The sequence below is a fragment of the Furipterus horrens genome, unplaced genomic scaffold (assembly GCF_987537825.1).
Source record: "Furipterus horrens unplaced genomic scaffold, mFurHor1.1.pri manual_scaffold_17, whole genome shotgun sequence".
NCBI classification, from domain to species: Eukaryota; Metazoa; Chordata; class Mammalia; order Chiroptera; family Furipteridae; genus Furipterus; species Furipterus horrens.
The window spans coordinates 59,104,849-59,116,877 of record NW_028327187.1 but is presented as its reverse complement, the minus strand read 5'-3'; the positions used below and the strand labels follow the sequence as shown (position 1 = coordinate 59,116,877).

The 12,029-nt window shown below is 41.0% G+C and overlaps 1 protein-coding gene across 1 annotated transcript; it reads left to right on the top strand.

Moving 5' to 3' along the window:
- Positions 1–747: 747 nt before the first annotated feature.
- Positions 748–10,909, top strand: ARL13A (ARF like GTPase 13A). The gene is made up of 8 exons (XM_090264077.1): positions 748–806; positions 1,389–1,459; positions 6,803–7,052; positions 7,937–8,042; positions 8,555–8,742; positions 9,378–9,456; positions 9,551–9,749; positions 10,818–10,909. Exons 1-8 carry the CDS (start codon positions 748–750, stop codon positions 10,907–10,909), a joined length of 1,044 nt encoding a protein of 347 aa, XP_090120203.1.
- Positions 10,910–12,029: the final 1,120 nt, after the last annotated feature.

Below are 12,029 nucleotides of genomic sequence, written 5' to 3'. Positions count from 1 at the left end.
TTATTAACAAGAGCCAAATGTCCATAAATTGATGGATGAGTAACCAAAAAGTGGTGTATCCATATAATGGAATATTATTCAGCCCTAAAAGGAGCAAAATATTAATACATGTTACAACATGGATGAACCTTGAAGTGATTGTCTAAATTATCCTTTTTCTTAGGCAATCACTTCCAAATATGGCTGTGCTTTGAAATCTCCTGGGGAAGATTATGCAGCAAACTGGGAATCTTTGGTGCACCTAGACTGATGTTTGAAATCTATGTCTAAGACTCCTTACAGCTCTAGGAATTGTTAAGAAATCTGTGACAGTGGATCACCAACACCAACATTTTTGAATCAGAGGCAATATGAGAACCAAGCACAGTAGATAGTTTTTACTTAGAACAGGTCTCCCAATAGGTCCTTCTAGAAATGTAAGCCAGTTGTTCTCCAAGGCATCACCCCACCCCAGTGCACCCAAAGCTGAATGAAGATATTCCTAACAGGGATGATCTATGACTGAAGGGATAGGCCACACCTGGTGCCATCATGCTGGTGTACGTTGCTTTAACAAGAAATCACCACATTTTGCTAGAGTTGCAGATCACCCATCCCTCTATGACATTAACACAGGCAAGGTTGGCTAGAATGAAGTATTCTGTTTATCAGCACCTGTGTAGTCATAGGGTGACAACTTCAGGGTTAATAATGGGGCTGATTTCTTGTTTACCTGTTCCCCTTAATATTACAGGACTAAGTTGAATCATGTTCAAGCTACTGTCATCCTGCGGGTCTCAATTAAAGACAACTGAAGAGACACGAAGGTAATATTGTAATTATTTCTCTAGACCTATTCCACAATTTCTTCCAATGTATCTGCCCACAGTCCATCAAGGAACAAATCTTCAAGATATATATTTTTAGGGGAAGTGATTGGGCAGTGTTTAATGACTGACGTCAGGGTTTGGGGAGAATGGGTGAATCAAGGTAGAAAAACATCCTTGGAGACTTTGAGGAGGGGTTCCTACATCACCTTCTACCAACTTGGTTGTGCCTTTTATGATAAATACATTGGACTACTACAAGGAAAAGTAAAATTCTCTGTTTAGCCTAAGAACCAACTGCTTTTTTATTTTATTTTATTCTTTTTACTTTTAAAGAGGGTGTAAGGGAGGGCAGAAAGAGTGGTAGAGAAACATCAATGTGCTAGAGAAACATCGACAGGTTGCCTCTTGCACGCCCCCAACCAGGGTTGGACCTGGCCTGCAACCCAGGCATGTGCCCTGTCCGGGAATCAATCATGTGATCCTTTGGTTTACAGGCCAGGGCCCAATCCACTGAGCTACACCAGCCAGGGACCAACAGCGCTTTTAAGGCTTTGGCTCATTTTTCTTTTCCATTAACAGGAATGTGTCCATCATCATCATCGGTCTGGACAACTCAGGCAAAAGTGTTTTTGTCGAAGCCTTCCACAAATGTAAGGAACAAAGAGCATTAGATAATGGTTAGGTTTCCCATGGGCCCCAGGGACCAAGTAAACTAATCGTTTCTTCCTAGCCTACTTCACGGCCCCCAGGTTCCCTCTTTTAAAGATAACGCTCCTCTCCCAGGGTGTTATAAACTTCTTCATATAATGTCTGTCACTTTCTCCCTTTACAAGATATCCTAATTCAAGTTCCTCTCATAGTGTCAGTATGAATTAATTCAAACTATTGAAAGCACTGAAGTCAGTGATGAAGAATAGCATGTTTGAAACAGTGTCTAGTTTCAGAGATCAATTAAAGTGGAATTTGGTCTAAATAAGAAAGGCCAGTGTGGGATGATGAATTTTAATAACACGAAACAGTTTGTGACAGTTAATATAGAGGGTTGGAACTTGAGAAATGTTGTCAGTTCAGATATATGCAAGTTTAATACCAAATCTCCAGTTTAGTATCTTGACACTTCAAGAAGCAGTTACACAGAATTTCAGGGAGTTAACTACTCTAGTTGTGAGGACACAGCTAACTGCTAGCCAATCAATCAAAGAGCCCAGCACAGTGGCTGGCATAGAATGCCCTCCGTTGATGTTTATTAAATAAAAGTAGGAGTATGATGATGTGGCTGACTTTTACATAACCTGGAAGCCATCAGTGAAGTACAGGAAAAGGCTAATCTGACACTCCTCTGCCACTGGCCTACTTGAAACCTGCACCAGTTTCCTTGAAATACAGCCACAGTTTGCTGTCTGGTCTTTCCATCTCTAGTTGTCACCCCACAGCATTCAGTCAACAAACTTGCCTGAAGAACTTAATGCACAAACCTGATCATGGCACTTTTCTGCTCAAAACCAATCAATATCTTCCTACTGTCATCAAAATAAAACTTAATTTTCTTAAAGGCATATAGGGTCCTCCATAATTTGGTCCCTGACTTGTTGTCCAGCTTCATTTCTCATGTGACCCAATAGAGCCAAAACAAATGACTTGCCATTCCTCTGCCATCATACTGATCTAGTTCATATGCCCTTGCCTTCTGTAATGCTGTCCCACTACCTAGCATTTCATCCTCTCCATTATCTACCTTCTTAACCAAATGCCTCTAGACACAGTCTAAGCTTGACCTCAGGAAGGCCATCCCTAACACCTAACACCTTCTTCCTTGGATCCCACTCTAGTCCATGCCTCCCTTTATCATGCACTTATTACAACATCATTGCTGAACTTCAAGTCCATCCCATAGACTGTGAGCCCCTTGAGAAGTAATGGATATTTTAAGCTCCGTACTCCTCTGCCATTTTGGATCCCCTACAAATTCTTTCAAGCATCATGTTTTTTAAAAACTCTCCAGGTTATTGAAAGGTTTTGCCAGGTTTTAGAGATACTGCTCTAAATGTTCTCATTTAGGACACCTGCTTGTGCTCACCCTTGGGTTTTTCATCCCATGTGACAATGCCAGACAAAACAGTTATAGTGAATGGTGTCATAAAAAATAATGGCTTCCACCCCCAAATATTTTATAACTGGCATCTTCAAATGTTCACACAAGTTACTACTTGTAGGCTGAAATTTTCTTCCTAGGCTATAATGTGTTCTTGACAATCATAAACATTTGCAGCAGCAAGGGAGGTGAACTGTTGCATTCTGGGTACAGAATATCATCAGGTAGGTACTCAGTAGTATTTGTGGAATGAATGTTCTCCCCTATTCCACCATTCTCCTCAGGATACATGTTGCTTCTTTACAACTTGCATCCCACTTCCTCTCCCTGCTATCAGTGTAGCAGCCCCAAGCACCATATTTTAGCCAATGGATCAACCCATTATCCCATCTTATAGGCAGCAAATTTGACTCCTTGCTTCTTCCAGTTCTCTGATAAGCATATATGATAAAAAGGTAAATAGCATCAGGAAAGCCAAGGACCCAGGATAAATCACAAGATTACTGATAGAAGTGGGGATAAGTTTTTGACCTCCCTACTCAGCCCCACCCCTAGATTCCCAGGCAATCTGGGAACTCCCCAGGGGCTTCTGATGGGCTACCAGCTTTGGGAACACTCATTTGCAATTAGCCGTATGCTATTTTGTCTGTGAGAATAGTATCTGCTTTTCATTCTAATTCCTAGAGGACAGAGCCTGGAATCTATTTCATTTGTTACTGTAATACTTGCCTCATGCTTGGTGAATAACTTGGGGCTGATTCATAAATCAGTAGGTTTATGATTGTGACTTGATTCTCATGGCCAAGAAGCAAAGTGCCACTGATGTCACATTCTAAAGAATGTCTCAGTCCACTACTATCCATACAGGACTACCAGAGTCAATCTAGTAGGCTGCTCTGTACCCAGAATGCAACAGTTCACCTCCCTTGCTGCTGCAAATGTTTATGATTGTCAAGAACACATTATAGCCTAGGAAGAAAATTTCAGCCTACAAGTAGTAATTTGTGTGAACATTTGAAGATGCCAGTTATAAAATATCTGGGGACGGAAGCCATTATTTTTGATGACACCATTCACTATAACTGTTTTGTCTGGCATGATCACATGGGATGAAAAACCCAAGGGTGAGCACAAGCAGGTGTCCTAAATGAGAACATTTAGAGCAGTGTCTCTAAAACCTGGCAAAACCTTTCAATCACCTGGAGAGTTTTTAAAAAACATGATGCTTGAAAGAATTTATAAGGGATCCAAGATGGCAGAAGAGTATATAGAAGCTACACTAACTTCCTCCCAGGACCAATCTAGAATTACAACTAAATTGTAGAGAAATCATCCTGAATAACCAACTGAATACTAGCTGGAAAGAAGCCTTATAACCAAGCACAGACAGAAGAAACCACATCACCACAATGAGACTGGTAGGGAGTGTGGAGGAGGCACAAGAGGGCTGGCTGGGCACCCACAATTGGCAGCTGAAGTTCCAGAGGGTCATTTCCATGGCTGGGGGGTTACCCTTGAGAAGTGTGGGGTTGAGCCCCCAGCTTGGCTACCCAGCCTACAGCATGAGAGCTGAAGAGAAATCTAGATAACATGTAGCTGTGAAAAGCAGCAGGGTTTATGTCTACCAGAAGAGATGGCTGGAGACTCAAACAGCCTTTTAAAGGGCCAACACACAAAATTTCATTTGCAGAAACTTACCCTGGGCTCCAGCAGAGGGAGGGCAGAGTGGACTAGAGATGCTTGAGAAGAGTCTGGGGTGGCTCTGGGGAAAGAACTGAAGAAAGAGCTGCCAGGATCCCCGTGCTGAGTGATCCCCTATACTGCATTATGTCATTTGCAAATCATGACAGTTTTACTTTTTCCTTTCCAATTTGAATGCCTTTTATTTCTTCTTCTTGTCTGATTGCTATGGCTAGGACTTCCAGTACTGTTAAATGAGAGGTGAAGGCGGACATCCCTGTCTTATGCTCAGATCTTAAGGGGAATGTTTTTAGTTTTTGCCCATTAACTATGATGCTGACAGTGGGTTTGTCATATATGGCCTTTATTATGTTTAGGTATGTTCCCTATGTTCCCACTTTGCTGAGAATTTTTATCATACATGGATGCTGGATTTTATCAGATGCTTTTTCTGCATTTATTGCTATGATCATGTGGTTTTTATCCTTCATTTTGTTTATGTGGTCAATCACATTTGATTTGTGAATGTTGTACCAAACTTGCATTCCCAGCATAAATTCCACTCGATCATGGTGTATTATCTTTTTTGTGTGTGGCTTTATTATTATTTTACTTTTTAGTATACATGACTATTTTACTTATGTTTTTATTATTCAAATTATAGGCTAATATCCCTGATGAACATAGTTGCTAAGATCCTAAACAAAATAGTAGCAAACCGAATACAGCAATGCATCAAAATAATAATTTGTTTCTTTCTGATGCATCAAAAAAATCATGTTTCTTTCATTTCTGACTATATTTATTTGGGTCCTCTCTTTATTTGATGAAACTGGTTAAAGGTTTGTCAATCTTGCTTGTTGTTTCAAAGAACCAGCTCTTGGATTCATTAATCTTTTTTTTTTTTTTTTTAAGGCTCTGTTTCATTTATTTCTGCTCTGATCTTTATTATTTCCTTCCTTCTACTCATTTTGGGCTTTTTTTGTCATTCTTTCTCAAGTTCCTTTAAATGTGCAGTTAGATTGTTTATTTGAGCTTTTTATTGTGTTTTTGTTTGTTTGTGAGAAAGGCCTGTAATGCTATGAATTTCCCTCTTAGGATTGCTTTCCCAGTGTCCCACAGATTTTGGATTGTTGTGTCCTCATTTTCATTTGTTTCTAGGTATCTTTGAATTTCTTCCTTGATCTCATGGTTGACCCATTCATTGTTTAATAACATGTTGTTTAGCTTCTATGTCTTCGTGTATTTTTCAGTGTTCTTGTGATTGATTTCTAGATTCATAGCATTGTGGTCAGAGAAGATGCTTTTGCGTTTGGCATCATGGGTGTATAAAACTGAAAGGGTCCTTGTCCTGTTGCAGTTTATACCCCAAATAAGTAAATTGTTGAATTTGTAACACTATCATATGTCCTGTGATAGTGGTAAGCCCAGAAGAAAGACACCTTATCCAGACTGGGGGATGATGGTGTGAGTTAGGGAAAACTTTTCAGAGGAAACAAAATCTAAATTGATATATAATTTATTTTCTTTTAAAAATATTTTATTTATTTATTTTTAGGGAGAGGAAAAGGGAGGGAGAAAGAGAGGCAGAGAAACATCAGTGTGAGAGAAATATCAATTGGTTGCCTCCCACATGTGCCCCAACTGGGGACCAAACCTTCAATCCAGGCATGTGTCCTGAACTGGGAATCGAACCAGCAATCATTTGCTTTGCAGTTTGATGCCCAACCAACTGAGCCGTACCAGTCAGGATCCAAAACAATATATATTTTTTAAATAGGCCTTAACCAAGGAAAGATCAATGGAAGAAATGTCCTAAGCTGTGGGAATAGCATTTTGTGAAGTCCCAGAACATGAGAGAGCATGACATTCTTATGGAATGCGGGAAGTGTGAACCAAGGAGCAGAGGGAGGAAGAGACTGGGTATGTACCAAGGACACTATGAACACCAGACAGGGTAGAGATAGGTCTGCCAGTTTAGGAGGCAAAGGAGTCTTATTCTATCCTGGGAGCAGTGGCCAGTCACTGAAGATTACTGAGTCAGGACAGGGTAGCCTGGGCAAAGTGTTGGTTTAGGAAGATGAATCCATGAGTGAATGGGATGTCAGTTTTCTTCAGTAGGATTCCTTAGGGCAGGCTCTAGACAGATTTTGTTTAACAAATTCATCTAACTATATCCCCCTACTTTGTGATTGCTTCTCCTCTCTTCCCCTATGTGTAGTACTTCCTAGCAAGATAGACACTTGTATGAAATCTAAACTGACCACAGTCCTGCTAGATGAATATGAAGTTTCCATCTATGACCTGAAAGGAGATATGGAAGGCCAAGAAATGTGGCCCAACTACTATGCACAGGCACATGGGCTTGTTTTTGTCCTGGATTCCAGCGACTTAAAACGCATGGAGGAAGTGAAGATCACCTTGACACGTCTGCTGTCTGATACAAAGGTGGCAGGAAAACCCATCCTATTGTAAGTCTCCACAGTTGTGCTTAATTCACCCTTCCCATTTTGTGCCTTCAAAAGACAAGTAGACAAATGAAGAGTTGGTTGGTCCCTTTGTCCCATCTAGCTAGGCCTCCTCTTCCCTTAAGCTAAATTAGGGGGTGGGGGGAGTGGCCCAGTCATCTGGGGTCTGTTTTAAAGAGCAAATTTCTATCATACACTGCCATGGGTGAACATCTTAATAACTGTGCAAAGGCAATGTTGAAGGCAAGCCTCAAAGGGAAACAGAGAGTAATATCCAGATCTTCCACCCCAACCCCTTGACTCTTCCCGAAGACTGTCTTCCTGCATTTGCTTCTCTTTTCTGGCTTCAGTCTGTGACTCTGAAATGGTGGCAGAAAACCACCCCTATTTTGTATAATTGATGACAATGCTCTTCTCCCTTGGAAGACTGCCCAAGAGTCATGTAACTAGCATTGAATCCAGGGTGATACCTCAGGTGACGTATCAATCCTCATCCCCACTCCCTTTTTGCATTTTTGTCCCTCATTAGCACCCCCAACCCAAGCATGAACAGAATTTGGGGGAGGATGTTAAAAACTCCAGATCTGTTCATATCTCAGTTAGCAATTCTAATTAAAGTTTGATGGCATAGGGCAGAGAGGAAGCAAGAAATGAGGTCTGGAGAGGATCTTGGATTTAAGTAACTTGTGCTATTGTTTCCTCCACTGAGAATTGCTTAGATAAATGTCTGGCTCAACTCACTGTATGACTCTAAAGCTAGTTGTTGGACATGTAGCAGTTATATCAGAACTGGTTCTCCACCTTTCCCTTCTTTCTTGCCCTTGGCCTCCATTTCTGTTTTACTCTTCCTCTCTTCTTCCCACCCTCTCTCCTGTGCCCTGCTTTAGGCTAGCAAATAAGCAAGATAAGAAGAATGCCCTCTTGCCTTGTGATATTGTTAAATATCTATTCCTGGAAGGCATAGTGAATGAGAACAAGTCCATGTGCCGACTGGTAAGTGTCAACCCCTCCCCTCCCTTGCCCTCTCAAGCCTGACTGATGCTTACCTTGCACTATTCCATAATCAGTCCCATATTCTGGCTCTCAGGCAAAGCCTCTCCCTGCCAGGCAACATCTACAGTGATTTCTGACTCATCTGTGATAATCAATATCACACTCTTTTAATGTCTCACAGCTGTTTTCTCATTAGGCCTTCAAAATTTCTCTGTAAAATTGGAAGCTTTAATATCCTAATTTTGTGGATGAAGCTCAAAGACTCTGAGTGACTTGCCCAAAGTCACACATCCAAGACATTATACCACAACCACTTTATTAAATGACCTTGGTTTTTGTAGCTTTCCTTTACCTTCTCAGGTGTGAATGTTGACTGTCTCCTAGGCAGTCTTAGAGCCTCTCTAGGCACACCAGCTCTTATGTGTACTTCTGCTCCTTCACTGAAAGTGATAGGGGCAGTCATCCCCAGTGGACCCAGGTTCCTGAACTGGAGTTTTCTCTTTTTGTCAAAGGAACCCTGTTCGGCTATCGAAAACCTCCAAAGAAGGAACCATCAGCCCATAATTGAAGGGCTGCGCTGGCTGTTAGCATCCATCCAGAAAAAGCAGAAAGAGCCGGGTACTCATCAACCATCACTCCGCTTGAGTATTCCAACCTCCAAAGACACCAGAGGCTTCAAGGAAAGATGTGCATCAGACAGGTACTGAGCTTCCTGTTTTAGGCTGACTGTTAAGAACAGATGCAGGAGTCAGTCTTCAATATAAGCAAGGAGCTCTGGGAGGTGCTTGGACTCTGTGTGGTTCTGAAAAAATCAAGATAAGTTGGCTCAAACAGGGCTAGGCCAGTGACCACATTCCAGCATTGTTAGGTACACCCTCCCCCCAGCACAGCTTGAGTGGTCACATTAGTGAGATGAGTTGCAGAAAGGTAAAGCCAGCTGATCAACATTAGAGCTTCTCCAAAACAGGGTTTCTATTCCCTGGTTTGCCATGTGGAGGAGAAAAAAATACATGAGCCCCTTAAAGAGGAGCTTATAGGCAATATTCTCTGCATGAATGTCCTGGAGCCACCCCACATTCTCCACTTCCAGTTCTCTGATCCAATAATAAGGAAAGATGGGAATAAAGAGAAATATGAAAAAGAAAAAGAAGAAAACAGGAGGTGATCAAGGTTTTGAGGAGTAAAAGGTCTAAAGGTCATTTTGCTCTATTGTCCCTTTCATTGTTCAAAAGCATATGGCAGGAATGGGGTAACAGCTGCATTTAATTAAGGGACTTGAAGTATGTGTTTTCACCATTGCTTTGTCCTTTCCATCTTCCCAAAATTTCCTGCCAGTATGGAAATGTCTGAAGAAAAAACACAGCCTCTAGGACAAGATTCAATGGAAGGTAGGCCCCTAAAGCCAATCCTACAGGTAAATGACTATTTAAATGTTATTGCCCCAAGGACCAATCTCTAAACTCTTGAGCGCCAACTGACTTTTTTCCCTTCATATTCTTGTGGTACAGAAAGAAGGCTTAAGATTAAGACCTAAAAAGAATATTTCAGTGACATTTGCAGTAGATGAATCCATGGAGGAAGGTGAATATTCTGGGGGAAATGGAGCTCTAAACACTACTGAGCTTCACTACAATCAGAGTGTTGACTTGCAGCCCCCAGCAACTTATATTGATGAAGATTACGATAATGATGATGATCTTTTTGAAGGTATGCTCCATCAGTAGTTAGCCAGAGAAGAAAAATATATAGACCTTCTCTCACAATTTATAAAACAGTATTCCTATTTTGAGTCAGAAATGCTTTTCTCATATTATGGTTGATGGTCAAGAGAAAGAGAAGTAGATGAAGGGCAGGTAGAGTACCTGGTAGTCCAGTATGATGGCTCAGCACTGGCTGACACAAGATCTTTGTTTGCATGGGTATAGGGTTATCTTAAAAGTTATAATTTCCAGCGGTGAAAGTACAAATTGGTACCTTTATGGAGAGGAGTTTGGTTGTCTCTCTCCCTCCTGTTCTCACAGCATTGTGTGCAATAGCTAAAAGTTGGAAACAAGTTAAATGTCTAACAAGGGGAAATGGCTAAATACATTATGGTGCATCCACATAATGAAATACCATGCAGACATTAAAAAGGGCTATTGTTGACATATTTACTGACATGAAAAGTTTTCCACAACCCAATGTTTTATTAGAGAAAATGGCAAGTCAGAATATAACATGTACAGCATGATGTATACACATCTATAGAACATCTGGAGAAAAATCACTAAAACATTAGCAGTGGTTTGCTCTAGAAGTGATTTACTAGCTGTGAAGTAAAAGGTCTAGGTGCCTTTCTTTGGATTTTTGTTTTATTGCAAATTTTCTTTTTATAATAAGCATATATTATTTCCCCAATATAACAAAGGCATTAAAGAAGAAGAGCTGTGAGGACTTGAAAGCACATTCTTGTTAATGGCCCCTCATTCTCAGTGTTTCTTGGGACCCCAGTCACCATGATGGTCAGCTATCAATATTATAATGTCACTGCTATTTTCCAAGGAATCTGGCCCCAAGTCTTGGATTGCTACACCTATATAGAGGGGCCTGGACTTGGCCAGGAGCACTGAAGAAGAGAGAGGCACTGATCTGGGATGAGGGGTGAAGATGGGTGAAGATGAAAGTTGAGTGGAAGAAATGTGTAGAAGAACTGAGGAAGTGTTTTTGTAAATATCAGATATTACTCCTAAATCTCTGTTAAAAATTAAAATTTATTTTTCTTTATTATAAACCCAGAACCCAGCCCAAAAAAGAGAGTGACTACCTGCAAGGCAGAGGAGATGACACTGGATGATGTCTATGAAGACATCTTTGAAACCTGTGGTTAGTATTGCTTACATGAAGGAGAGAAGGAAGAGAGGAAGAGTGAGAGAAAGTATGAGGCCAGGACAGAGGTGTAGGTGCCTGGTGAGGTGCAGTCTACACTCCCTTAGAAAGTGGCCAACACCCTCTTAACCTGGAGTGGTCTGGAAAGGACAGGAAATCTGGAGCTTAGTTTCACTTGCAGTGACTGGCTGTTTTCTTTCTCATTTTTGACGTTTAACAGAGTACTAAGGAGAAAAATGGAGGGACATCAAGAGAAACATCTAATATGTCTCCCTCAGTAAATGAGTTCAACTCCAGAACCATCAGGAATATGTCAGTTTTTCCATTTCCTTTTGTTAATACCTTTACAGTCCCCTACAACTCCACCTACTTTAACACCACATTCCTGAGAACTCCCATTGTTCCTGTACATCTGCATTCCAGCCATAAAATGAATCTTACACCTACAGAGAGGCTCAAGAAAAGTTAGGTAGCTTCCATTTGAGAATGAAGAAAACCTTGGCAAAGAAGACAGACAATATATCTTTGAACCCAGATGCTCCCGAGGAAGCCTGTAAACAGCATGTCCTGGCTGACCAACCAAAATTGAGCCTTCAAAGTACAGGGCCAGTTTAGAATTACATTTTTCCCCTATAATTTTTGGGTGTAAGGGAACTGGCAAAAATAAATAAAACTATCCTGCTGAGAATTATGGTCTGCTGAATCATTTTCAGTCACACCTCCAAAAATAACTCAGTTTTAAATTCCCGGACACTATCGGTGAAGCCTGGCAACAATAACTTTGCTATCCCTACAGGAACAGCAATTGCTGCCTTTCCTAACACTTTGGTTAGGTAGCCAAAAACTACAAACTTGAATGCATTCAACCCTCCATCTCAACAAGGGTAGGAGTAGTGGAGGTTATCATTTATTCTTAGAACGAAGATCGTTTTCACCATCAGTATCATAGCCACCATTTATTGAGTAGCTTCTAGATGTCAGGCACAGCACTAAGTTCTGCACATTCATTATCATATTCACCACAATCCTTGAAGGTAGACACTATACCTGCCTGCACTTTACAGATGGGGGGCAGAGAAGTTAAATAATTTGACAAAGGTCCAGGAAACTGTAAGCAGCAGA